We start from the raw sequence: 26284 nt of genomic DNA, 5'->3' as shown, positions 1-26284 counted from the left end.
CCTCCTGCTGAGGTACGCATGTGCTCAGTACACCTGGAGGAGGGATGCAATGCGCTGCATCTTCTCCCCATAGGCTTCTATGGTCCCCGCCGAGCACATACATTGCTCAGGAGGGAAAAATGTAACTTGCTGCGTCTTTCCATCCTGCCTTTTTCACGGTATTGCAACAACTAAGCCTCCGTCTCCCACAAAGTCAATGTATACGCTCAGCGTATCCGCCAGGGGGCTTTCCCTACATATATGCCGAGCATATACATAAAATGCAATGTGAACCCAGCCTGAGATGAACCCTAAGAATATAGCACAATTGTGAGTAACTTTCCAAGCAATTCAAACTAAAAAAAAAAAAAAATCTGTATTTATTTCTTTACAAATTTAAAGATACAATGGCAAAACAAACAGGAAAAGAAAGATTTTAATATATAATTTATATTGTTTCCATCTTGAAATCAACACAGCAATTAATACTAAGCACTGGTACCAAGGCTGCTAAGACCTTGTTATCTCGAGTGATCTAGGTGGTTTTTGATGCTTGTTTTAAAGAGGGGGGAAAATACTGACAGTCATCTACCATAAATAAACCTCTGTAGGACATCATGAGGAACAGGGGCTGTTCTCAGATCATGGTCCCTTCCTCTAGACGATGCGACACATGCAGGACACGGATGGTACAGAGCAAGGAATGCTGAATTCTTAAGGCTTGCGGACAGCTCAGCGCCTTCCTGTGCAGGACATGAAGGACCATACCGTTGTCAGTCAACCTTAGATGAGTTCTCATTGGGTCTCCTCACGATGTGGCTATTCTTCACATAGGTGAACACGTTTTAGTTAAAAACAAAATACAAAAATCAGCTGAATCTTTAATTCAGCCCCCGACTTTAAAGCCTTAAAACATTGGAAACATAAGAAACACAGACATATACATTTTTGATTTCTCAGTAGCATTACACACAGGTTCAGGAAGATTCTCAGTGCTGATATCCATAAGCTATGGCCATCATTTCCCCCGAGAGCCTGCATGTTCTTACAAGAAGCTTTGCAGTTCTATGACAATCAGGATTCCATTCCCAGCTCTATATAGAAGGATTGGAGTTTGTTCTAGGCAGCTACATCCATTTGTACCTTCCATTCATCCTTTATCATAAAAGGGATGAACTGAAATGTAATCAGCGAATGGAGCGGTAATGGAAGTAATGCAGCGATTGCTATAGGCTCTGCACAACAACTTATGTAAAGCTCACTACATTATGGATCAATTCATTCTGAAGCACAATTTAGAGGGATGCAAATATCTTTCAGTGGGGGTGGTCATGAGTTACAATAGCAAAAACAAACAAAAAAAAACAAAACATTAACAAACTGGGATTGAAGTGATGCATCACAGATTCATCATGGGCATGGAAGCTTCTTCTAGATTATATGATTCCGCAGTGATTTCACAAGCCACTACCCTCTTTGCAATGGACTTCCCCCTTGTGACATGCTCACATGAATGGGTTTATATAGACGGAACGTTTTATCACCGTTTATTATATTTGAAAATATTCATCTGGTCTTTCTTTTTCTATAGTAGACAATTCCAATTTAAATAGTTTTTTTTTTCTGTAAATTTAAGGGGAAGGCAGGGAAGGGAGATAAAATAAGGACAGAGGAGAAACAATCAGAAAGACAGCACATCTTATCTGGTGTCCTGTTTGTAGTAGCATAGTAAAAAGACCGAGGTGGTTAGGAAGATATTTCCAATGTCAATGTAGGCGACATCGCGTCATCTAGCTCTAACTTAGAAGCTGGCGGATCTCCTTGTGCATGTGACACAAGAAATCTACGTAAGAGGCTCCTCCATTTAGGTTCTTGTCTTCTACCAATAGGTGCTTGAAAAACATCTCAAGCTTGTCATCCTGCTTCACAATCAGCAACTAGAAGAGATTCAGAAAACAGGTGTTATTAACCCTACGTGAAGCTACTATCAATGTCCTATTAATGCGCATATTAGACTTGTCGGATGTGCTGGCTTTGTGACACAGTTGTGGCTTCTTTTTTCTTCCACCAAGGTATATGATTCAGCGATTGGGAAACTGATGGTCCACTGAATTACCCCAGATACTGAATGGAGCGCAGATATGCATGCTCTACCCTCTGTTCTATTTACAGGATTTCTGTCCCATAGAAGTGAATGGCGTGCAGGTTGAGCATGCACACTTATAACCCATAAAAAAGGGACAAATGTAGGGGACTACGCCAATTTATTACATATTGCATTGTGATCTTACATATTTGTTTTACAGCAGGGATGCCAAACTCATTTTCACCAGGGGGCCACATCTGTCTTGTGGTTGGGGCATGGGGACGAGCCAAATAAAACAAGCCCACAGGCCAGATTTGATGCACAACCTTGTTTTTGACACCTGTCTTACAGCATTCAAAACTGAACACACTGTATGTTAAACTAAGGCACCATATTCTTACCTTCATATATCGCGGCCTCTGGGCTCTAAACATGGTGATAATTGCATGCATTTTGTTGGAGACTGGATTATCCAGGACTGGTAAAGCACTCTAAGGATAGAAAATTTACAGTATTAGTCTTGAGGTGCATACACTAATATGAATGTTTAATTATACAATAGTTTTGCCATTATGGTATTGCTTGAGGAATAGCGACACAAACTGCAGATGACCTGAACACTACTGATAAACCACCTGTGGTGATTACGCTGGAGGAAACATATGGGGACAATATTAAAAATTGCATTTGTAGAGAATTTCTCCCAAGGTTACTGCTATACAAATCAGGTGCCATCTAGTCATCTACTCAAGTAAATGGCCACCATGAGTGTATTTAGTGTCAGTATAGCAGCTACACCCTATTCTTACAGATATATAACGTATTAACTCACCACACTGCAGTCAATCTGGCTGAAAGAAGATACGCCAAAGAGGTTCTGGATAAGAGCCTGCTGCACATTTGCACCAACCCAGATAAATAAATTGAATCCATTCTCAAGCAAATAAATGTCTCCCTTGGAGAGTCTTTCTTCTGAGGTTCGGATAGCTACAGGCATAGAGTCGCTGGCAGGATCTACTTTGGACTGCAAAAAGAAGAGGGCATCTTATTCATACATCAAATAATTTCCATTTCAATACAAAGAATTAAATTTACTTACTCACTTAAAGGGGTTGTCTGACAAACAATGTTAATTTCTGGGAACCCTAGATCTCACTAAAGCAGGGGTCCAGAGTCCCCCATTTCTCTGAACTGCAACACCACATTGAGAAGAACGGTGAATGGAGTAGCAGTGAAGCAATCTTTTGGTTATGGACTTCGCAGACATTCAATGACACAAATCAACTTCTGTTCCATCCAAAATACTTCTCAAAAGGGGCATGGAGGGTCTTCGTTATGAGGAAAGATTAAAACAACTAGATTTATTTAGTCTGGAAAAGAGACGACTATGAGGGGGACATGATTAATTTATATAAATATATGAATAGTCCATACAAAAAATATGGTGGAAAGTTGTTCCAGATTAAATCAAATCAAAAGACGAGGGGGCACTGTCTCCGTTTGGAGAAACCAAGGTTTAATCACCGGAGGCGACAGGGCTTTTTTACAATGAGAACTGTCAATCTGTGGAATAGCCTGCCTCAGGCGCTGGTCACAGCAGGGACAGCAGAGAGCTTCAAGAAGGGTCTAGATGCCTTTTTACACCTAAATAACATTGATGGTTATGTTGTATAGAATTGTTTCCCCTAAATCCCTTCCCTTCCTTGGTTGAACTTGATGGACAAGTGTCTTTTTTTCAACCGTATAAACTATGAAAAAAGTTATGAGGGAATGATCTGGAAGAGCCTCCTTCCCCTAACACTTTGACCGTACTGTCTCCTTCATCTGCTGTAAGTCAGCAGGACACGGGACATCACAGGAAGTCCTGCTACCTTGGGGGTCATGCGATCTGCCGCTCCGGGTGGTGAACATTAAACATCAAAACTCACCTTTCCGGCGGCCCCCGCGGGTTTTCTATGCGAACCGTTCATCTCCTGGCACACACAATACCATTGTAGCGGCTGACGTCAGAGAATAGGAATCGCACAGAAGACCTGCTGGGGCCGTCGGAAAGCCGAGTTTTGATTTATTTTTTTTGACTCGAGTATAAGCCGAATTTGAGGTTTTCAGCACATTTTTTGTATATACGAGTATATATACGGTAAGTATAATATGGGTGACCCTATTAGGGTCTTATACTTACACAGTAAAAGTTTGGTATAAGCAGCCAATCGCTTTGAGAGCTAAACAACCGTGATTCGTTTTGATAATGAGCAGTTAACTGTACAACACCCACAATATGACTGTACATAAACATATGTAAAGTCCATAAATATTTGGAAGTACCATCATATTGCTGCAAAAGGTTAAGCATGAACAGCAAGGAAATGAATGCATCTTAAATGTCACCACTGTTAGACATAAGCTACTGGGATACAAAAAAAAAAGTAAATAAAATGTAAAAAATAAATAAATAAATAGACGGATATACATGTGTTGGGAAAAGTCGACAAATAGGATTGCACCACTTTGATGGGGGAAATTTGACATTTCACTTACAAAAGGCAAAAGTCTTGGGTAGAAAAAGACATTGGAATCTGCAACGTCCATGGAAGAAACAAACTGGCGGATATAGGCCCGATCATCAATGGTCACCTCAGGGCCAGGCTGCAACACGTCACTTTTGAGTATACAATTCAGGTAGACTGGAAGCAGCTTCATGCATTCTGGGAGGATCAGCTAGAAGACAAGACAAGTTCCATGAGCCAAGTGCTTCTTCTACATACCTAATACTAGGGGTGTCAAGGTCATTTACACCGGGGGCAGCTTCAGCTTTGTGGTTGCCATGTGTGGCCAAGCTGCTTTAGTAGTTACATTTATACGACATGACCATTACAACCAGCCATTTGAGGGAAACCAAAGATGAACATTGTTTAATAACCTGAGACAACACCATGGCAAATGCAAACGTTTGCAAACCTCCAAAACAATTAGTCCCCTTTTCCTGCTCCGCCAAAGTAGTAGCAGTCGTCTTCTTTGCTCCTGCTTAAAGACGACTGCTGTAGCTTTGGGAAAAGGCAAGTTTTAGAGGTACCCTAGACCTCAATTTCTCTCCCGAGTACAGCAGAAAAGGGAACGGTAGACCGATAGAACAAGGCCGAGGACTGGATTTGGTCTTTGTGTTTGACACCCCTTCCTTACATCATGTAAATGTTTATGGAATTAATTGCCTTAGTAGGCGGTGCGTTACCTGACCAGCAGATGAAGGGCTAGCACAATTCTTTCTATAACAGGCCAGGATCTGTGCACACTGACTGATAAGGGAATCTCGAACATTCTTTGTTGGATGGTTCAGAACTCCCCTGTAAGCTGTAAATGCAGAGAAATATGTAAGGCAGAGAACATAATTTTTATTGCACAAGAGATAATTGCTTACCTAAACTGTGAAAAATTAGGTAATGAATGGTATAGGTTGGCCTCAGCAGCCCCTATACACAAGAGAAAAGTTCCCTAAATCCACCAAAAGATGAAGGAAGGATTTGGACATGTTGGATTCCTACATATCAAACATTTCTGTCAAGCGAAGACATAGATTTTAAAACGGAATCTGTGACGGAGGTGGAGCCCGATAGACCCAACAGGATAGAAATTGCTGTACCTCAACTCATTTATCTGTATACTACTATAATACATGTGCTATGTGTACCACCTCTATTTTTCAGATGTTATATGGGGAAATGGGAGGGGCTACTATACTTCACATCACATATAACATAAGTAATCATGTCTCTAGTAAAGTTACCAAGTAAGTCTGTATGAACCACTAACTTGTAATAATCACATTTTACAAAATGATGAGTATAGCGAGGAACTTACCAAACTTGGCAAAGAAGTTGATAAGTGTGTCAGTCTCGCAGTTTCGATATAAATCTGCCAGCTGTGAGCAGCAATTTAAAGCCATGTTGTGTATCCGGAGTCTTCGCTGACCTCCACAGCTGGTGTACAATATAGCGCACTAAAAGAAATAAACTCACAGAATGTTAAATGTCCAGTTACCCTTCAAAACACATTTATCCCACCTTGCAGATTACAGCAAAACCTATCCGTTTATAGAGGACCCGTCAGGTCGATTTGGCACTATAAACCAACTTATGGACCTGTGGTTTAGGGTCCTTGAATCGACCTGTTGGACGGCTGTTGTCTGAGAAATATAACAAAAAGTTTTGCCTTAGGCTACATTCACACTAACATATGGGAGACGTATATACGGCCAACGTATATACGGCCGATATACGTCCCCCATAGGCAGCAATGGGCGCACGGCACCCTACCTGTCCTATCTTTTCCCGTAATACGGCGCTGTGCGCCATAGGTTGCTATGGAGAGGGGCGGGGGTGAGCTGCGCTCACCTCCTACTCCTCTCCCCGTAACACTGCCGTTGCCCGCTACGGTACGGGCGGGCAATGGCAGTGTGAACATAGCCTAAATGTGAGACAGATGAGGCGTTCTAGCTTCACATTGAAAGATACCACATCCGCGTCTGATCTTGCGATTCTGTAAGTGAAGCCAGGATAATGCCCTGGCTTCAATACGCATGCACTGTACCCAAAAAGAATGCGCAGTGAAGTCAGGGGGAGTACTATGCCAGCTCCACTTGCCGCAATGCACATCTAGGAACAAGGCAACTTTTTTTTTTTTTTTTAACGATTGCTCTAAAAAAATACTACAGGGTGATTTGGGACAGTAAACCATTGGTCCGTATGGACCTGTGGGTGGTTTAGTGTCCCGAAGCGCCATGTAAGGTTTTCTTTAAGACCTACCTGGAGAAGAGCACCAATATCTTCATTCAGTTTATCGTCGTGCTTGAATTCAACAGTTACAGTTTTATCACAATCCAAGCCGGCCAGTTCAACATCTGTGGTGTTACTCATGTAAAAAGCCCCAAAAAAGTCAGTGGCCCGGATTCCTAGAACAAAAGTGATAGGATATATTACTGCAGGTGCAGAGCCTTCCTAATTTCGACCCCCCGCCTCCTAGAATAGACAGCAGACTAGTTTCAAAGTGATCTTTGCAACTGTGCACCATTCCCCCTCTGGTGGTCCCGCAGGGATACCGCCCCCTACTGTCAGGTTCTCATGCAGATTTCAGTGTAATAGAGGGGCCCCCAATACAACTTATCCTATCAGAAAAAATTTGTTGACTAAAGGAAACAATCCCTTAAAAATACTTACCAGTGCTGGTTCTGACCCGCATAACTGCATCAAAACCAATATCTTTTTGGACATCTCTGCGCAGGTCATTCAAAAACCTCTCCTTATCAGTTTCCATCTATGGAGTGGAGAAATAAGGATTAAAACTTTTGCAAAGGTAAAACTTCTTACTCTATCGCTACTAAAAAGGACATTCATGTATGAAATAAGGGCTACATAAAACTTTATTATAAAATACATACCTGAAAGAAAGTGTATTTGTAAATGGATCCTCCAGTCTGATATGGGACCACGCCGAGCGTGGCCACATCAATATACTGGTTTGGAAAGAGGAACAGGTCCACACAGCAGCCCTGAGCCACGCAATCCTTGGCCAGATTATTATAGAACGTGGTTTGTGGTTGAAATAGGGTCTAAAGGAATAAAGTCAATGAAAAGGATACATTAGAGACATATTGTATTTCTGAACCAATCATCTGATCCATTTATTTCTAAAAGTTTGGTGCTTTGTTATAGTCAAAGGAAAAAAAAAATTCTATTTACTTTATTTATTAATCTCTCAAAATGTCTTAAAAGTTTGTAGGATTTAAACCTAAACTAAAATTTAGGTAAACTAATTCATGTGATATATGATATATATACACTATATGATAAAGCCACAGTTTTTGAATGCTGGGACCCCCACTGGCCTAAAGAAGGGGAGTCCTATGTCGGCTTGTTTGAACAGAGTGGTAGTCCCAGATACACAAGGAAACTGTATAAATTGTGCCTAACATGTTAGGCTACATTCTAACTATTTTGATGCCTTTTTACATCAAACAACATTGACAGTTATGTTAGAATATAGAATTGTTTAGCTCAAATCCCTTCCCTTCTTTGGTTGAACTTGATGGGCATGTGACTTTTTTTCAACCGTATAAACTATGTAACTATCTCATTTTAAGTACACGTTCAGCATATACGCCAGGAAAGCTGTATAAGCCGAATGTAACCACAGACATATACTGGCTACATGTCAGATCTTGCAGGAAACACAGGATGGAAAGATGCAGCAAGCTACTGCTGTGAAATGTATATCTTCAGTGGAGGCCATAATAGCCTATGGGGAATGGATGCAACAGCATTGTATTCATCCCCTGGCCTCTGCTGAGCATACACCCGGTTTCCACGGTCATGTCCCTGTCCTTATAAGGACAGTAACATAACTGTGGTCCTTCCAGTGATTGGCTGTTTCCAACGATCGCTCCGCCCCCACTTTCAAGGGCGAGGGGTGGAACAGAACAAATGTATCTCAATGTATGTGGATATAGTGGGATAAAACGTAAATCCGTGTAAATGTAGCCTCATTTTGTTTGTCTTCATATCCATTTTTATAAACATGTGGTTGGAGCGCTCTTAACGACAGATTTTACCTTACCTTTTCTTTGTCTGTATTAAGAAGCTTTTTATCATCTCTGTTCTTCATCTTCCCTGGGGCTTCAGCGATAGGAAGAGTTGTGTGAAACACAAAAAGCTTTCCCGCACAGTCTGCTGCCTAAAAAGAGATGAGAAAAATGACTGCAGAGCTGCAGGATAGTACAACCTCATAGAACCGTTTCACCTTACACGTTATTTACCTTCAGCGCTTCCAAACCAGCCTGAATAACTGGTGCAAAAACAGTCTCCGTTTCTCTGGTGTCTGCAAACAGCTCTGGAATCTGGTCTAACAAACTGGGAGACCAAATGAGACAATTAACTGGTTGTTACTTATATAAAAAAAAAAATGTGAAGAGTTTTTCATCACCACAAAAAAGATGGCATACTCATAGGAAAGATTGTCAATACCAGAACAGGACAGACCTATGCATGTAAATGGGACAGAGCAGCAGTACCAGGCTCAGCCACACTTGGATGCACAGTAGCAGAGGGGTTAAGAGTCAGATCTTCAACAATTTTAGGGGTTAAATCACTGCGGATTCACTAGAGCTTTTGCCACTTGTAGATGCAGTTTTTACCTGTATAAATCTACAGGTAACATATCATAACAAATCCACCCTATGTGAATTCTCCCTTACACAGCAACAAGCACAATTAGACAGGTACAGCTTGAATATCACATAATGTAACCGGTAGATGAAGAAGAGGCCACAAAACGTTACCTGGTAATGACGGTCCTTGATTCATTCACATTTACAAGGAATCCATCCAGCAGGGGGACAAACATGTCAGCCACATCAGACACCACCATCATCTGTGGCTGCGCCAGGGAGCTTTTCACATTATAGAAGTGAAGAACTTTGTTGTAGGTCACAAACCCAACCCGAATCACTGAGTCTTCCATGTTACCTTCCCTAGAAATGAATATAGAGTTCACTGATTCCTGGATCACAACTGGCTAGAAAGGCGAGGACTGGAATCTTCTAAAGCGTATTAATACTAACCTAGGCAGATAGTCAATCAGCTGCTTCAGCTCCTCACAGACCAGTGCAACCAAACCACTCTTCACAGCATTGTAAGAAACATCAATCATGAAGATGAAGGCCGGGGGGTTGGGGAATTTATTATTCTGTTTACAACAAGAAAACAAAGTGTATATTAGTGAAATATACTTATCTGAAGAAAAATTACATTAAATGTATATGTATTAAAACAAGACTAAAAATGGGCGTTATTAAATCCACTGATTATCTGACACAAACGAAGGCTCAATAGGAGCCGAAACGCGCGTCGGGGCAGCAGTCATCCCCGGACACCCTGCACATCTACTCATCCACACGGTAAGGACTGGTACCCAATTGTCCTACATGGCGAGACTTATACTAGGCATGAGCTTTGCTATGCCATTACTAATGTGCATGTATCCATGCCATTAATACACCTGCATCTTTTACATACCAGCCCATTTAAATTGTCCAACTTTCTGTGCAACGTGCTGTGTCCGGGTATGACTGTTTTCTTTTTCTGCTGTATGGTCACCCAGTAACCCTGTCATATAACTCTTTTTACAAAATGTCTAATTTTGGCTATGTGTTTTTACCGTACATACAATAAAATTTTGTTTCTTTTACCAATCTTTGAATTGCTTCTTGCCTGATTATCTGGTGTGTATAGGGAAAAGGGGGTAAACATCATGCCTGATCTTTTTCTTAGCATGACCTGTCTCCCCATTTAATACACATTCACCAAATACAATGCAATATAATTGCAAAACTGCAATCCAATGTGTGTGCTTTGCCATCCCAGAGCCACATTATTTTACTTCGACAGAATATGGTTCATTGTTCAATCCAGAATGATGACGTGGACTCTTGCTGGTACAGTATTATATTTGTGGTCATACCTTGCAGTAGTCAACCGTTGCTGTGAATTCATAGGATCCCATAGACAGTTCAGGTCTATCATAACAATCTACCCTCTTTCCGGTGTGGTCCAAATGCTGAAAGTAATGAGGCGGCACTGGAAAAACAAAGAAAACAATTGAGGGAAATCGAGAAGAACCAGAATAACAGCAGATAAAACATCTACATTGAGCCCATCAGTCCACAAGCAATAAACTCTAAAATAAATCATATTTTAGCACTAAATTTTACCCTTACTAAAAAAATTAATCTATGGCGTTAAAAAAAAAAAAAAAAAAGTGAGACACGGGCTTAACCCATTAAGGCTCAGGTCATTTTGGTTTTATTGCAATTACAATTTTCACCCGCGCCTTTTAAAACCAATAACTTTGTTTTTCCGTTCACAGAGCGGCATAAGAACTTCCTTTCTGTGTAACAAATTGCACTTCCTAGTGACAGCATTTCATATTCCATGCCGGTTACTGGAAAGCTAGAAAAATATTTCCAAATGAGATGAAGTTGTTGAGAGCCTTTATTACACCACTAATATTGTTCTTTTCATTAAAAGGTTATTCATATTCATATAGTTGTGCCACTTGATGTATGACACCTGACTTGACCTAAGATATGTATAGTGTTGTAGTTTCACTGATATTGCTTTGAACCTTGTCATTTGCTAATTTCAATCAAATTTATTGAACAGAAAAAATTTAAACCTTTTGTACAAAAACCTGTCTTAATTTTGCCCTATTCTGATGCAAATAACTTTTTCATACTTCGGCATACAGAACTTTAGAAGGTGTTATTTTTTTTTGCAGGACAACATGACGTTGACATTTCTACCATTTTGGAGACTCTGCTACCTTTTCATCACTTATAACATTTTTTTATGTTGCAAAACGGCAAAAAATATTTGTTTCGGACATTTGGCCATCATTTTCTTTTAGAGGGTTCACTGCTGGTAATAACATTTTAAATATGTTTATAGATTGAACATTTTGGGATGCGATGATACCCAACATGCTTCTGATTTTATTTGAAGTTTTAGTTTTATTTGAAGTTTTAAAAGATATTTTCTTATATTTTTTTTTTCACTACTTCTTAGACACCCAAGGGTGCTCTAACCCATGAGGGTCGGATCATTCCTACTATACTACAGTATTTCAGTATATGGAGAACGTTCTACAGATCCGTAACAGTGTGCTTTATGCACACTGTTATAGATCCTTCCCAATGACAGGTCCAGGAGTCACATCGGAACAGATCGCCACTCCAGGTGACATCATCAGGGAGCGACCATGGTCAACCCAAAATGGCAGCGCCCAAGTGCCTCCGGAATTTACCGGCGGCAGGTAAATGGTTAACACACGCACGGTTGTCAGCTGCTTACTTACAGACAACACCCACCATGAATGAAGAGGGCTCAGCCTATTAACCCTCTTCATACATCCGTAACACATTACGGCATACATGTAATGAATGTATGGAACATGGACAATAACCCTCACCATAGCAGAGTAAGTAACTCACCTTCAGTAACACAGCTGCAATAGCAACACTGGAATCTTCTCCCACCCTCAATAAACTGCATATAAGGGCACATATAGGCTTTACATCTGTTGCATCGAATGGGCCCAGTCTCACCATGATCAACCAAGCAAGGAGGGGCCTATGAAGAAAACAAAAGAAAACGAAAGAAAACCTATTAATTGATTCTTAAAGGCTACAAATATTACAGTTCCAGTAGTAAAATAAGATGCATTTAGCTTTTTTATTTGTACAGAACTTATGCAGTCATAAAGCATGATTTCCAAATTGCAGCTTCTTCTCCATTCAGGGCGCGGTCACACGGTGCATTTGGTTACGCTTTCCTTACGTTTTAAACACATTACAACAGCTGAGGAGAGGGGATCTGCCTAATTACATTACTGTTAACATTTTTGTTTTCAACATTTTTTCCCCAACTTGCATACAAATTCAACTTCAGTACAAACCTAAAGAACCTAACTTGTAAGTAATCCGAGGACTGTCTGTATAACTTTTTTTTCCTTGTCTTATTTATTGACACTGCAAGAAAACAGAGGGGCGACTGCTGCGTATTTGCTCATAGGGGGACCTGAAATAATTAGAATCTCTTTATATGTACACATTAAAGCACATCTACCACCAGGATGAAGGACTGTATGCAAATGAGCCCGAGGGGCTCCCGGCTCCATTAACACATTTATGTTCTTTAAGTTGATAAAAAAAAAAAAAAAAAAGAAGTTTCCAGAACATTGATGGCCTATACGATTTTTATTTTTAGCTGGTGACAGGTTCCAATAGCCTAAGCCCTAATGATACAATTGGAACCTGTCAACAGAAAAAAAAAATTACATTCCTGGTGACAGGTTTGCTTTAACAGAGATCAACCCAGTTGTTACCCAGTTAAAAAGTAAAAACGTTTTTTTTACTTAAGAAGACTCCACATTCTCACCTCATCTGCTGGTAAGGTTGCCAGAGGCTTAATAACAGCAGCAAGAGGAACCTGGGACTGTTTTGCCATATCTGCAGTAGCTGGAAAGTTGTATGAAGTACATCTTATATATCGAGGACTTGCATTTCCTAAATTGTGAGTAGAGAAGAACAGTAAATACAATTAAAACTTACTTATTAAAAAAAATCTAAAATGTATAAGAAGCAACATTGACCTCACTCATCTTCCACTTCCTCCCATTCCCTGAGTTTCTGGTCTACAACAGGAAATGACTACACAGCCAATTACAGGCTACGATCCGCCTCCGCCAGTAATTGATCAAGCAATTTGTTATCTGTGGGACAAACTGTACTTTTTATTGGTGCCATTTAATATTCCATGCAATGTAATGGAAAGCTGGAAAAAAAATTCCAAGTGCAGTGAAAGTGACAAAAAAAAAAACACATTTGTGGCGTTTTCTTGTGGACTCTATTTTATATTCTGTGCTCCAAAATAGATTTAAAAAAAATTAAATTCTTTGGTACGTAAAAAAAAAAAATATTTGGCATTAAATTCTGAGGCCAATAACATTTTCACACTTTGGTGTACAGATCCATGTAAGGGTTTTTATTTTTTTGCGGCATGTGCTGGTGTATTAAATTTATATCAATATTCACGGATGGAAAAATGGCAAAAAAGTGGCCATTCGGACATTTGTGTGCCGTTTTCCATTACGGTGTTCATGGCTGGGAATAATTTTATATGCCCGACCACTGCGTTTAACCTTGTAAGGGAAAATAACACTTTTTTGCCATTTTGTAAAAATATCAAAAATGCAATAACAAGTAATCAGAAGGTCATACAGCTCTAAAAAAAAATGGCATCATTGAAAACTTCATCAAATGTCGCAAAAAAATGACACCACCCACAGCACCATACACCAAAGCATGAAAAAGTTATTAGCGCCAAAAGATGGCAAAAAAAAAAAAATTACAAAAATTAAAACCACCTGTACATAAATGTAAATGTATGAAAACATTATAAAGCTATATAAATTTGGTATCCCCGTGATCGCCCCGACCCAAAGAATAAATTAGACATGTCATTTGGGGCGCAGTGAAAGCTGTAAAATCGAAGCCCACAAGTACAAATGCGTTTTTTTCACCATTTTCACTGCATTTGGAATTTTTTTTCCTCGCTTCCTGGTACATGGCATGGAATATTAAATACCATCACTATGAAGTGCAATTTGTTACGCAGAAAACAAGCCGTCACATAACTCGTTACGCTCAGCCCATGAGCTCTCACCATACACCCCCCGCAGCACCAGGATGTTATATGGTGCACGTAGGGGTAAACCTATGCTAAAGGCCACCACTTTAACCCCTTGGAGAACCCCATGAAACATGAAATCTAGGTAAAGCTAGGGAAAACCCAAACACAGGAGTGCCCATTTTACAACTTCTTCATAGGAAACAGTGAATCTATCAGACATCTAAATAACCAAGCAAAGTGTACCTTGATCTTTAACCAAGAAGTTGGTAGTAACAAGCGGTGGAACTTGTCCCCTCATTCCGGTGATATAAGGCTCAGAACTCCTGTTAGATCGGTCATCTTCTATTACCTGGATCTAGACAGACACAAAGCAGATCAAATAATTATTCACTAGGCAATGGAGAAAGGAGTTCTAAAATACATACATGAAGTGGATCTAATATGCTACATACACCAGTGACATCAAAGGGCATAGGAAACACATGCAAAATCTAATTTAAGGGAAACATTTTGGAGAAAAAAAAAATAAAAAAACTAAAATAGAAGAGGATGCGTCAATGTCAATGCTAAATTGTTGCACTATATCACATATATGAAGAAAAAAACCTTACCATAATGGTCATTTAAAGAATGTATATATAGGTTTAATATTATACATATGCAGACAGATGTGACCACCACAATTGCCATTATTTTCCCCTTTACATCAACTGCACGCCTAGTGAGCATGGAGAGACGTCAAAGGGGTCCCCGGGCCTGAACATTCAGGCCTGAAAGTTTTCATGCTAAAGCGCATTTCTACGCAATTCGTCGCCAGATACATCAGAAGGTTGGGGTCTCCGATGTATCAGCTGCACTGCAACATCATATGATAAATGCCCCCCCCCCCCTATGCTCTGGTACATTAGCTCCACATCTATTTAAGACAGGCCTATGAATTATACATTACATCAGTTTGAATACAGATAAGGTCCTAAGGAAGAGCATCATTGTAACAGCTCCAGAGGATCAAGGATAACAAGCTCAAGTGTCACCAATGAGGAGATAAAGATTTTGAGGTGTCTTGCCAATAATGTGATGCAGCAGGGCGAACAGTTACATACAGTTTGAGAACCACAATATGGGCGGCACATACATAGGCCGCCTCACTGGTATCAGCAGCAGAGGAGAACTATTTTTGCTCCGCAGATACTGTAGGGCATAGTGAAGGTCAACATTCCCACTATCCAACTGTCTATTGCAAACACATGTACATAACCATTTACGTCTCTGTGACAATTGGATTTTGAAAATGTTGGGTTGTCATCAGAACCAGGAATAACAATAAAGCTTCATTACAGACACCTGGGATAACTGTTATAGCTGATTATTGTAGCCTAGGACTAAAGTACAATAAATTACCAACATCCAGAGGTCCGTTTGTAACTAGGGGTCGTCTGTGAGTCAGGTGTTATTAAGGAAGGGACCGCCTGTACATTGTGGTCGCACAAGAAATATAAAGATTTGAAAGTCCTTTCTATGTAAATGCACATTGGATGCTGCAGTGAAAGGACGCAGCCATTGATGATCCTTTTTCAGGTCGCTACATTTTCTGCTTATTTGAACCCAACTACAAATACACACATAAGGAGATATATAAGAAGCCCTGAAAATAATCCCAAACGCTAGCAATTCGCTGGCACTTGTGATTATTTTCTGCTAGCTCACTGCCAGCCGAGTGGCCACGTATGTCTCACGCACAAGCTGCGGCATGCAAAATTTAAGTAGTGAAAGGTCACATGCTGCGGAATATTTCTACGGCAGACAGGACCTGGAGTAGAAATAATCCCGCAATATTATCATACATCGGCATTCATGCATCCCCATTGATTTGATTATGTTGGATCAGTCATAACATAGTGCGCTTTATTGCTCTACTCAAACTGCAGATTGGAAGTTTTCATCTATGTATCGGCAGAATGCTGCTCTTATGTACAAATAAAGTACGGCTTCAAAAAAGGAAAAATATATTTTACACCAATAAAATATCCCTGTTGGTTGCACTAAAGCACAGCACACAGATCTGCTCCATCCATACAGTTACACACACACACATCTCAGCTATAAGCAGCATGTGATCAGTCACATGATTCTGACATCACTACAGGTCCTGTAGGACACCCGGGAGAGGAGAGAGCAGTATGGAGGCTCTCCTCTCTGGGAGATCGGGTGCAGCTCTATATCAGGGCATCACCCGATCTCCATTACAGCAGTCAGGAGGGTCTGGCAGTGCTGGATCCTCATGACCTTTGCTCTATAATACGCAGGGATTTTTTAGAAAGGTTTTTCTTGCTAAAAAGTGCGTCTAATAGTCCAAAAAATACGGTATATGTGTTTGTGTGAGTAGTTTGTGAATTATTGAGGAAAGCATTGGTAAAGGTTCCAGAGATGCATATAATATATACACTGTATGTATGGAAGGCCGATTATCTACAGCTACTGTCCAGCTCAGACTACTCTAAAGCTGGATTTCACAAAATAAACACAGTGCAGAGGACAGGAATTTGATCTTCATACTGATATATGATGCAAGGAGTCCCTCCTTCCCCGCAGAACAGCAGAGCTGCAACATTTATAAAATACTAAATTGAGTATTTCTAATTCTTCATCTCACCATGATGGGTAGTGCAGAACTAGAGGCTCCATAACTCGTATTCTTGCTTTAAGAAGAGAGACTCTGCTACTGACATACAAAGCTCATAATGCACAAGGAGGGAAACCGGCTGCTAGCTACGTGGACACGGTGGCTTTACGGTGGATTAGTGGTAATGGAAGGATACATGCGTTAGTAAGACGAGTGGCATGCACAAGGTAGAGCGAGCCAGGTCACGATCACACATAAAACAAGGGAATGAAGCACACTCTTCACTTACTGGACTGGGAATTGCATCTGGGTCTATCCTGTGTCTTGTTTTCTGCTGGGGTGGCAGCTCATTTAGTTGCTTTATTGTTTAAAAGACGAGAGTAAGCGATGCCACAAAACAGCAAAGAGAAAGAGAATTAAAGGAAAACGAAACAAAAACAGCAGAAAAAAAATAGGGGTGAGGGGGGAAATGTTCACCCACTCTCTACCCATCCAGGGAGGTAAAGCGAAAAATAGCATTTCATGCGTTTAATTACCTCAGAGGGATGTTAATTGACACACAAAGTTTAACAAAATCCATAGGAAATCATATGAACACAAGGACGAGCTCAGAATATTTACACATAAGGACAGAACAGCAGCTCTGGAACCATGGGCAGGTTAAGGCTAAAAACACATGTCTGTGCTCCTTCCATGAATCATGGATTACGTGGTGGTTGGATTTCACAGACCGAACACTGTAGCAAGGATGGGACTCCAACCAACATAGTTACATACGAAGCAAGGAGTCAAAAGCATCAGAACGCCAAACTGTTATATAGTTTTATGTTTTAATTGCTGGATTATAAATCTTATTTACCAGAGAATAATTAGGGAGCATAGAATAAGTGTGATAAGTGTCCCCTGACTCACCTGTAGGCCTAACATTTTGGCAGAGAATGAAAGGAGAGGGTGCTGAGCATTGTTACAATACTGAATGGGAAGAGCTGTGCACACACTGCAACTGTGAGGCAGCCATCTGCTAAGGGGACCCCAGATCTCCATATAAGACCCAGCACAAGATGTTGTCCCAACACACCCATGCACAAAGTAATGTGTGCAATGGGGGAGAATAATAATATATAGATTCATGTAAAAGCAAATCCACTTACTGTGCACGTAATGGGGTTAGGAAACCAAGAAAACAGCTGGCACGGCGATGTGTAGGGAGAGGGTCCTCAAATCAAATTAAGATACAAAATGTTTCATCGGCAATAATGAAGATAAGAAATAGATGCAATGCAGTTACAGTGAGGGTTCCTTAAGTCGGTTCGTATCTTAATAGTCATGGCATCAGAATTTTTGGGTCTAATATGAACTATTTGCTTTTACCAACTATTTATTGTAACGCTACATAATGCATTAATTGTGCACATATGAATTCAGCATTTTTAAATGTGAATCTTGACTTGGGAGTCTATTCACTAAACATTTATTTTTAATGGTTACCTTTGCATTTATTTTTTTATGAATATTTTAATAAATATTTTTCTGTGTTTTCTTTAAATTTCTCTATATTGTTTAGACCTTTTTCCATTTGTACCCGAGAAGGGCGTCCCGCCTGAAACGTGTTTACTATTTTTGGAATAATAAAACATTTTAATTGGATTGAGGACCCTCTCCCTAAACAGCCCCATGCCAGCTATTTTCTTGGTTTCCTAACCCCACTACGTGCACTTGAACACTGGTTTAGTCCCCCTCTGATGGGCAGCTTGCGAGGACATATACGCTTGATTTAACCTACTCAAGGTGAGCGCGATTCTAGGGGGGTGGAGGGGTATAGTTCATACCCTTCCCTCTATACGTATCCCCTTGATATATTTTGTTTCCCTCATCTACAATAATACACAAGGTGCCGTCCTCTTGTTTTTGCCTTTTTTTTCTTTTCTTTGGTGTTATAATGGCAAATCCACTTACTGGGCTGGGGATGGAGTCTGGATCCAATCTCTTCTGTGCTGGCGGTGGTGGAGCAGGGGGACCTTGTGGACCTGGTTGGTTACTATAATTGGGTGCTCGAGGGTATGCGGCTGGGTATCCAGGCTGTGGTCCTCTAACGGGCCCAAAGGAACCTAAAAATAAACCAAATACAGTGTTATTACTTGCTACATTCTTCTGCATCTCATATACATGTGGCCTTTCTGATGACAATACCTCAGAACATGCTAAGGTGGGGTTCACACGATGCATTTGTTTTATGTAGTAAATAGTAAAGGGCATGTGGGTTATGCCTTGTTAAAGTGTATCTGTCAGCAACTCTGACCATGCAATACTGTAGTCAGAACTGGGGAGCGGTTTATTCCTAGCTTTGTGTGTATTGTTAGTCCCAGCAGATCTATACATTTAGCTGCTCTATAGCCTTGCTCTTCGTAAAAAAAACTGAAGGAGGAAGCTGGTTGCATACTACAGCAGTCACTCAGAGCAGAGGACACAGAAGTGGAAGGAGTTTCTCCCAGTACTCCAAACTCATATTTCCGCTATGGTTGATATGGTTCTACAGATTGCTGCATAGCCAAAAGCCAATAATAATCTTTTCCTCTCCTTTGCATGAAGTTGACAAGTCTGCTGAGAATCCACAGCTCATCTCATTTCCAGTAGAGGCAATAAATGTGTACATTTTCTTTGAAAGTGGAAAATGGTTTAATTTCCACCTTATTTCCACAACCCCCTAACAGGTCAAATTTTATTATTAAGAAATAGGAATATTAATTTTTGGAATATGCTCACCGTTCTGCTGAAGAGGAAAAGCTCCTGGTCCAGGTGGTGGTAATGAAGGAGGAGGTCCTTGAGGACCGGGCATCATACCAGGAACGGTTGGCTGGGGTTGGGAAGTTGATAAATTGTTTGGCTGAGATAACGGTGGTCCAGATGGTGGCTGACCTGGTATTCCTGGGCCCTGCAAAGATGCAGGTGGGGGCCCTCCTGAAGCAGGTGGTGGATAGTGAGGGGTGGGTGCAACAGGTTGAGACGGAAACCCTTGTGTGGGAGGAAGGCGCTGTGGAGGAGGAGGTCCAGTATATTGTTGGGTTGAAGATGACTGGGCTTGTGGTAAACTAGTGGGAGGCATTCCTTGTGACAAATTCAGAGCAGCTGGACCTTGATTACTGGAATATGGATTATAAGCCCCCGGACCTGAGGCAGGAAAACTTCCAGAGGATGGTGGAAGAGAACTCTGTGGTGTACCTATGGCAAAATAAAAGATGACCAAATAAGAATAATCCTGACTTAGAAAGAAGCTGACTGCTAAAATCTAATAGAATGGTAATTGTTAAAAAACTAATTTTAGTAGAACACTGCAAAAATTCTTACCATAACTGCCTGCTGTTGGTGGTGCAGACGTAGTCACACCACCCAGATGCATACCCATCATTTGGTTAGTTAACTGCTGTGTATTGGTGGAGGATGGAGGGTATTGCTGATAATTGGCTGCTTGGGGCAGACTTCCCGTTTGTACATATGGTTGTGACACCGGTGGTCTAAAGATAAAAGAAAAAGATTATATTTTTATATGTGCAACTTATAAATCAAACACACATGTTCATTTAGCAGATGCAAGGGATGGATTTTATACCGTCCTAACTGTCCCCCAAAGTCTCTAATGGCTTCTGCAGAATATATCGAAAACATTTTTTTTTTTTTTTTTTTTTTTACAGAAGACAGCCGGATTATAAAGTGCAGTCTACTATGCTATCCTATCCTGTGTTTGCCACTGTATGCCGATGTACACCATCAATATTGTACTGGGGCCAGACGAGGAATTATCTGTTGTGGATGAATAATCCGCAGTGGAAAGGCGTCTCTGCTGCAGATTTTTTTCTGCATTGTGTGTATGGGATTGTCATTAATCCCTTTCGCTATACTGCCACTCTGTTACACTGAAGATGTGCAGCAAGGTAATACTGAGCTTGTAAAGTGCAATATTTACCCTCTCCTAATATGGTAGGTTGGCTTAAGATGTTATAAGTAATAGGTATATGTTAGTGTATTATCCAAGTAGCAAAAGCTGGTAACACACCTCTGCATCTGATTGCTTAATGATGCTGGTCCGTTCTGCATGTCACCCTGGCCACCATACTGGTTGTACTGCAAGGGCTCTGAAGGGAGAGACATCCCTGCTGCAGGTGGGGCACCTGATGTTGGCGGAGATCTCACGGGACCTGAATAAGAAAAAATAAACAGGCACCAAGGGTAAGTTACAATCACATTCATTCTCACATGAATCAACAGCTCCCTTTGGAGCTCAATCATTAACCCTAAATTAACTACGATGAAAGCTCTGGCGTCAACTCTATGAAAAGAAACAGCAAACCAACACATATATACCTCTTAGTAGAGCTTATAAAGTGATAGAAAAGAAATTTACCTAGATAGTGAGAGGTAATAGGAGAGGAAGTACCAGAGGTTAAAGAATCAGGAGACCCTTTCTGAGGGAATCCCAAGTTAGAAGGGAAACCTACAAATATGAAAAAAATAATACAGAAGTATAAGATAAGTAGAGAATACAGGAACAAAGAAATCAAAGTACATTATATTTTGTATAATAAAACCATATCTATATTTCTATATTGCTATTACACTTTACAGATTGGGATGGTGTACATATACCTACAAAATATGACATTACAGAGTATTATCATAGTCATATGAAACAATAGGAGTAAGGGACCTGCTCGCAATATATCAAAATCTATCATTAACTTAATGTTACTTTTTTTTTTTTTTTAAATATAAAATTACTTTGCCCCACAAGGGGACACTTACATGAGATTGTTTGATCTCTCATATAATGCCTATCCTAATAGATAGTGAACCCTTCAGTGGACCCCAGATACAGTGCGATACCGTCACAGCTGAGGGGTGCTGATGGGTGGCACAGGGAGCTCACTCCCTTTGCAGCTCCTCATCTACCCATTTTGACCGGGGTGTCTAAGGAGTTTAACACCCGGGATCAGGGCTTTTCTGCTCCTGTTCGTGCCAGGGCTGGACTGTGATAACACATCCAAGTCCAGACATCAACAGGATCCTAGGGTTTGCAATCTTCTTCTGATGCGTCGCCTTAGAAAATCTGTGACAGGATACTGCAGGAGCAAAAAGCATAAAAATAATTCCATGTCCATGTTTCCATTAAAGTGCCAGTCTCCTGCACAGAATCCGACTGATCTAGTTTGCCGTATTCCTATAACAAAGTGGAACCCAGAATCAAATGTAATCGTACCTTACAATGCAAAATAGGCACTAAACAGAACCTGCTCACAATACAACTACACAGTAATTATTTCAGCTAAGCAACAGTCTCATGTGTATGGAAAGAGACTGTGAACAAGCAGCTGCCAGCAACGCGATTACCTTGAACAGTCTGTACAAGGAATCACAATTCTCATTTAAAGCAAATACATTGTGAGCTCCGTGCCTGGTACAGTATGGGAATTCATGAAAAATGTAAGTAGTGTAATGGGTTATTTCTCATTCATGGCTATTTCTTAGGGACTGCAAATATATGAGGTTAATGCAGCAATGTTAGATAAATGCTAAGAAATCTCACCATTGGTCTGACGGGTCTTGGGCATCTAATTGTGTATACAATTACAAGTTACCGTATGCACTCGAGTATACGCCGACCCAAGTATAAGCCGAGGCCCCTAAATTTACCACAAAAACCTGGTAACACCTATATTTTTGTTCACTCGAGCATAGTCGAGTTTGGGGTTTCAGCAGATTTTTTTGGTGCTGAAAAACTAGGCTTATACTCGAGTATATATGGTAAGTATTCTAAAATAGAGGCCCAGATCCAAGTTAGATACACAGATTTCTTGACAGAAGTCCTAATGTGGACCAAATATACAGCAATGTGCAATAGATAATAATGGATAATACCTTGTGAAGGTACATGTTGCGGGTAACCTTGCACAGGCCCATTATACCCAGGATACTGAGGACCTCCTGGCATGGGTTGCCCCCCATAGCCTTGCTGCTGGTATCCTGGGGGCAGGGGCTGCATGTAAGGTGTCGGTAAATGAGGTGGCTGGTTTACGTTCATCTTGTGTGCATCCCCAGACTGGTCCTCTCTGCAGAGACAAAATGATGTTATGTGATAGGCAGTCGTTATACAACATATAATAGAATAATACAGGCCCATCTGGAGGGACTACTACTGACCCCTAAGCATAGAATAAGGATTCTGCTTCCTCTGCACAAATAAAGTCATTGTGAATCTGATTTCAGATTTCATAAATGATTTGTAACTCTAATTACTAGGACTATAATATTTGATCACTGCCGAGCATTGGATGAACATGTAGAAAAAGTTCACTACAATGTGAATGTGGTGAACAATGAAGCTCTAGTCTCCGTGAAGAGCAGGGTGACACTGCTGTGACAACTCTTTCATACATTTGTGTATACTGTATTGTTCACGGTGACACTCCAAGGCGTCCTACTCGCATAATGTACGCGGCACTGGTCACAATTGTGTCAAATGATTTCTGGGTCAAAAAAGCGAATATAGAATAAAATAAAACTCAAACTAAGACATGTTCTAGTTTCCAACATGTCCAATACAAAAACACTTGTGTGAATAGATCTATGGCCTATATTAATTTCTTTTTGAATCAGACATCACATGTCCAATTTTAGATTTGTGTGAACACAGCCTTACCTTCGATAGAAGGCAAGGTTAAAGGGGGTTCTCTTGCTTATCGGTGATAAAACCCTCACGGATTATGAAAATGTGGGTCCATTGTATCTCCGGTGAACGGAACAGCCAGCCGCACATGCCGGAGATAGCTGTGTATGGTGCAAGACCATCTCTGTCACAGCAATAGAGAGTGAAGCATCCGGCGCATGCACGGCTGGCTCCTCAGTTCAAAGGGGTACCATGGACCCACGCTTTCATGCTCCATGGGTGCCGCATCACTGAGACGCCCACCAATCAGCAAGTTTTCACTTGAGAACTCCTTTAAATGTCTGTTTCTGTGAATCAGTGTCAAATTTCATAGACCAACTACAGTGCAAAAGATAGGATTCCTTGCAACACTCCAAAACATACTGGCAGGTTATTAGATTGTGAGCTCCATGGGGACAGGGACTGATGTGGCAATCTCTGTGTAGCGCTACGTATTCTGTGTGCGCTATATAGAGAAATAAATTAAATAATTATAGCAATGTATGATGCTAGGAGTTCCCACATCGCAGCTGAACAACAGTGACCATCATAATTACAGTTTGCAGCTGCTGCTTTCCAGGGACTTTTTGTATCATATATCACAATGATGCTTGGAGCCCCGTCCCTGCACTGTGGTTGACCCATGAAATACGTCTAGTGCACAATCCAGAATTCACTGACAATGATAACCTTATACTGCCCTAAAATTGAGGACAATTGTGTTACCGCTCAGTAGATAATGTGACAACCAATCCAGCAGAGCAGCGCCCATAGCGAGTGTCACCATGAAGCTTCTATGACCCTGGTATAGCAATGACCGCACACAATAACTGTTAATTACATAGGGATGTTAATATTTTGGAAACCCATTGCTCCTCTCTTCCTGGTCATTGCTGCACTGGCTCTGCAGGCCAGGTAGGGGCTCATTAAGTTTGGATTTGTTACCTAGCAACCAGCAGCATTGGATGTGAGTGACTACTAGGGCTCCATGCCCCTATAATCCCCCAGCACAGGCCAGAGGCAGGTGTAGAGGGGTCCTGCACTTGTCAGGGGCAGGAGATACTGTCCTGATGTGTCACGTCTCTATGGTAAGGCCTGTAACATGAGCTCCTCTCTATGGTAGTAGACAGGTGAGCAGTCACACCTGTCCCTAGGCCTGTGAGGTGACATCGGCACTGACCGGCTCCCTCTCCTAACACTCCACCCCTGAGACCCCCTTCCTCAGCTTCCTGTACCCCATAACCTGTAAGCGCCACTTACCTCCTCCCGTTCCGGCTCCTTCTCTCACTTCCCGTCCGCTTCTAGAAAGCGTCGTCTCTAGTTCCTACCGGAAATGATGTCAGGCCTGGTCTTCTCAGGCTCTGCCACGTCCACACTCCGCCCAGGCAGGGAGACCGGCCTCACACGCTGCACTGCGCAGAATCCACACACGGTCACATGACTCCCGCCGCGCCTGCGCAGGGGCCACGTCCACCATCTTTAGTAATGGCAACTGCCAGCACATACGCTTGACGTCAGTGTAGGCCATATATAGAAAATCCGGATGGATTGTCATATTGTGAGCGGTATAACAAATTATTTATGTGGAGTAAACTGCTACATCTAAAAAAAGGGGCGGAAGTAAACTGCCCAAGTCATGTGTGGAGGTGCTGGGTCCTCCAGATTGGAGAAATATTATTCTACCTTCAATTTCTTTAGTGAAATAAGTAAGCGGTGATAAAAACTGGAAAAAAACATCATACTAGACGTTGGTGTGGTTGGTGAGGTGTGCAGGGTGTTGGTAAGATGCACCCAGGTGTCTGAGAGGTGTGCCCCAAAGTGTTAATGTGTGTCCAGTGGTGTCCTGTGTTGTTGGTGAGGTGCTCACTAGGTGGCACGGTGCCCCCAAATGTTGTTGAGCCTGTGCCCCCAAGTGTTGGTAGCTGTGCCCTAAGGTGTTGATGGGTGTGCCCAGGTGTTTATGAGGTGCCCCATGTTGTATGTTGGTGCAATCTAGTTGTTGGTGAGGTGCTGCCGTGTGTTAGTAAATTGTTGGTGTATCCACCAAGATGTTGGTGAGGTGCACTGAGATGTTGGTGAAGTGCCCCTTTATGTTGGTTGGTGCAATCTGCTGTTGGTGAGGTATACTGAGATGTTAGTAGGTTCTTGTAAGGTGACCCCCGGTGCTGGTGAGTTGCACACTAGGCGTTGGTGTGGTGCATTGAAGTGTTGGTGAAATCCCTTCTACTGTTGGTGAAGTTCTCCCAGGTTTTGGTCAAGTCCCTTCTACTGTTGGTGAAGTGGTTGTAGGTGTTTGTGTAGTGGCCATAGATCTTGATAAAACGTCTCCTGCACTTAGTGTGACACCCCCAGATATTGGGGACATGTTTACACAGGTGTCGCTGAGGCTCAATAGAAGAGAATGGTTTACATGGTGTGGTGTGTGATTTCAGCAAGTTGTAGCTCAGTGACATAACTCCTTTTCTGTATCTTTGGCATGGCCTGCTACCATTGGTGAGGCATGGCTATCAGCCAAGGCTTCAGGGTTAATAGCATACCTCCCAACTTCTGTATGGAGAAACGGAGACGCAAGGTTGTTTTGATCTCACAAGTCTTGCCCTGTGTGCCACACCTTGCCTCACCCGCTAGTATTCCCGCATGCCCCCCATTTCTAACACACACTA

The 26284-nt window shown here is 41.4% G+C and overlaps 1 protein-coding gene across 6 annotated transcripts; it reads right to left on the bottom strand.

Annotated features, from left to right (window-relative positions):
* Positions 1-338: 338 nt before the first annotated feature.
* On the bottom strand, positions 339-25054 carry SEC24C (SEC24 homolog C, COPII coat complex component). Of its 6 annotated transcripts, none has more exons than XM_072130888.1 (25): positions 24950-25054; positions 22835-23025; positions 21324-21413; positions 20976-21117; positions 20270-20436; positions 19688-20143; positions 18881-19032; positions 17214-17282; positions 14545-14656; positions 13048-13175; positions 12102-12240; positions 10574-10689; positions 9675-9799; positions 9393-9584; positions 8871-8964; positions 8672-8788; positions 7497-7667; positions 7276-7372; positions 6865-7010; positions 5921-6059; positions 5295-5413; positions 4604-4783; positions 2898-3089; positions 2467-2556; positions 339-1916 (listed from the first exon to the last, which is right to left on the bottom strand). In XM_072130888.1, the coding sequence occupies exons 2-25, from the start codon at positions 22995-22997 to the stop codon at positions 1776-1778; spliced, it is 3537 nt and encodes a 1178-aa protein (XP_071986989.1). In that variant the 5' UTR covers positions 22998-23025; positions 24950-25054; the 3' UTR covers positions 339-1775. The 6 variants fall into 6 exon arrangements, with proteins under 6 accessions (XP_071986989.1, XP_071986988.1, XP_071986987.1 ...); XM_072130887.1 differs by having other exon boundaries at positions 24882-25040; XM_072130886.1 differs by lacking the exon at positions 24950-25054 and adding an exon at positions 24567-24598.
* Positions 25055-26284: the final 1230 nt, after the last annotated feature.

Source organism: Engystomops pustulosus, chromosome 11 (genome assembly GCF_040894005.1).
Source record: "Engystomops pustulosus chromosome 11, aEngPut4.maternal, whole genome shotgun sequence".
Lineage (NCBI taxonomy): Eukaryota > Metazoa > Chordata > Amphibia > Anura > Leptodactylidae > Engystomops > Engystomops pustulosus.
Note: the sequence above shows the minus strand (reverse complement) of the source record. Positions and strands in the feature narration are given on the sequence as shown.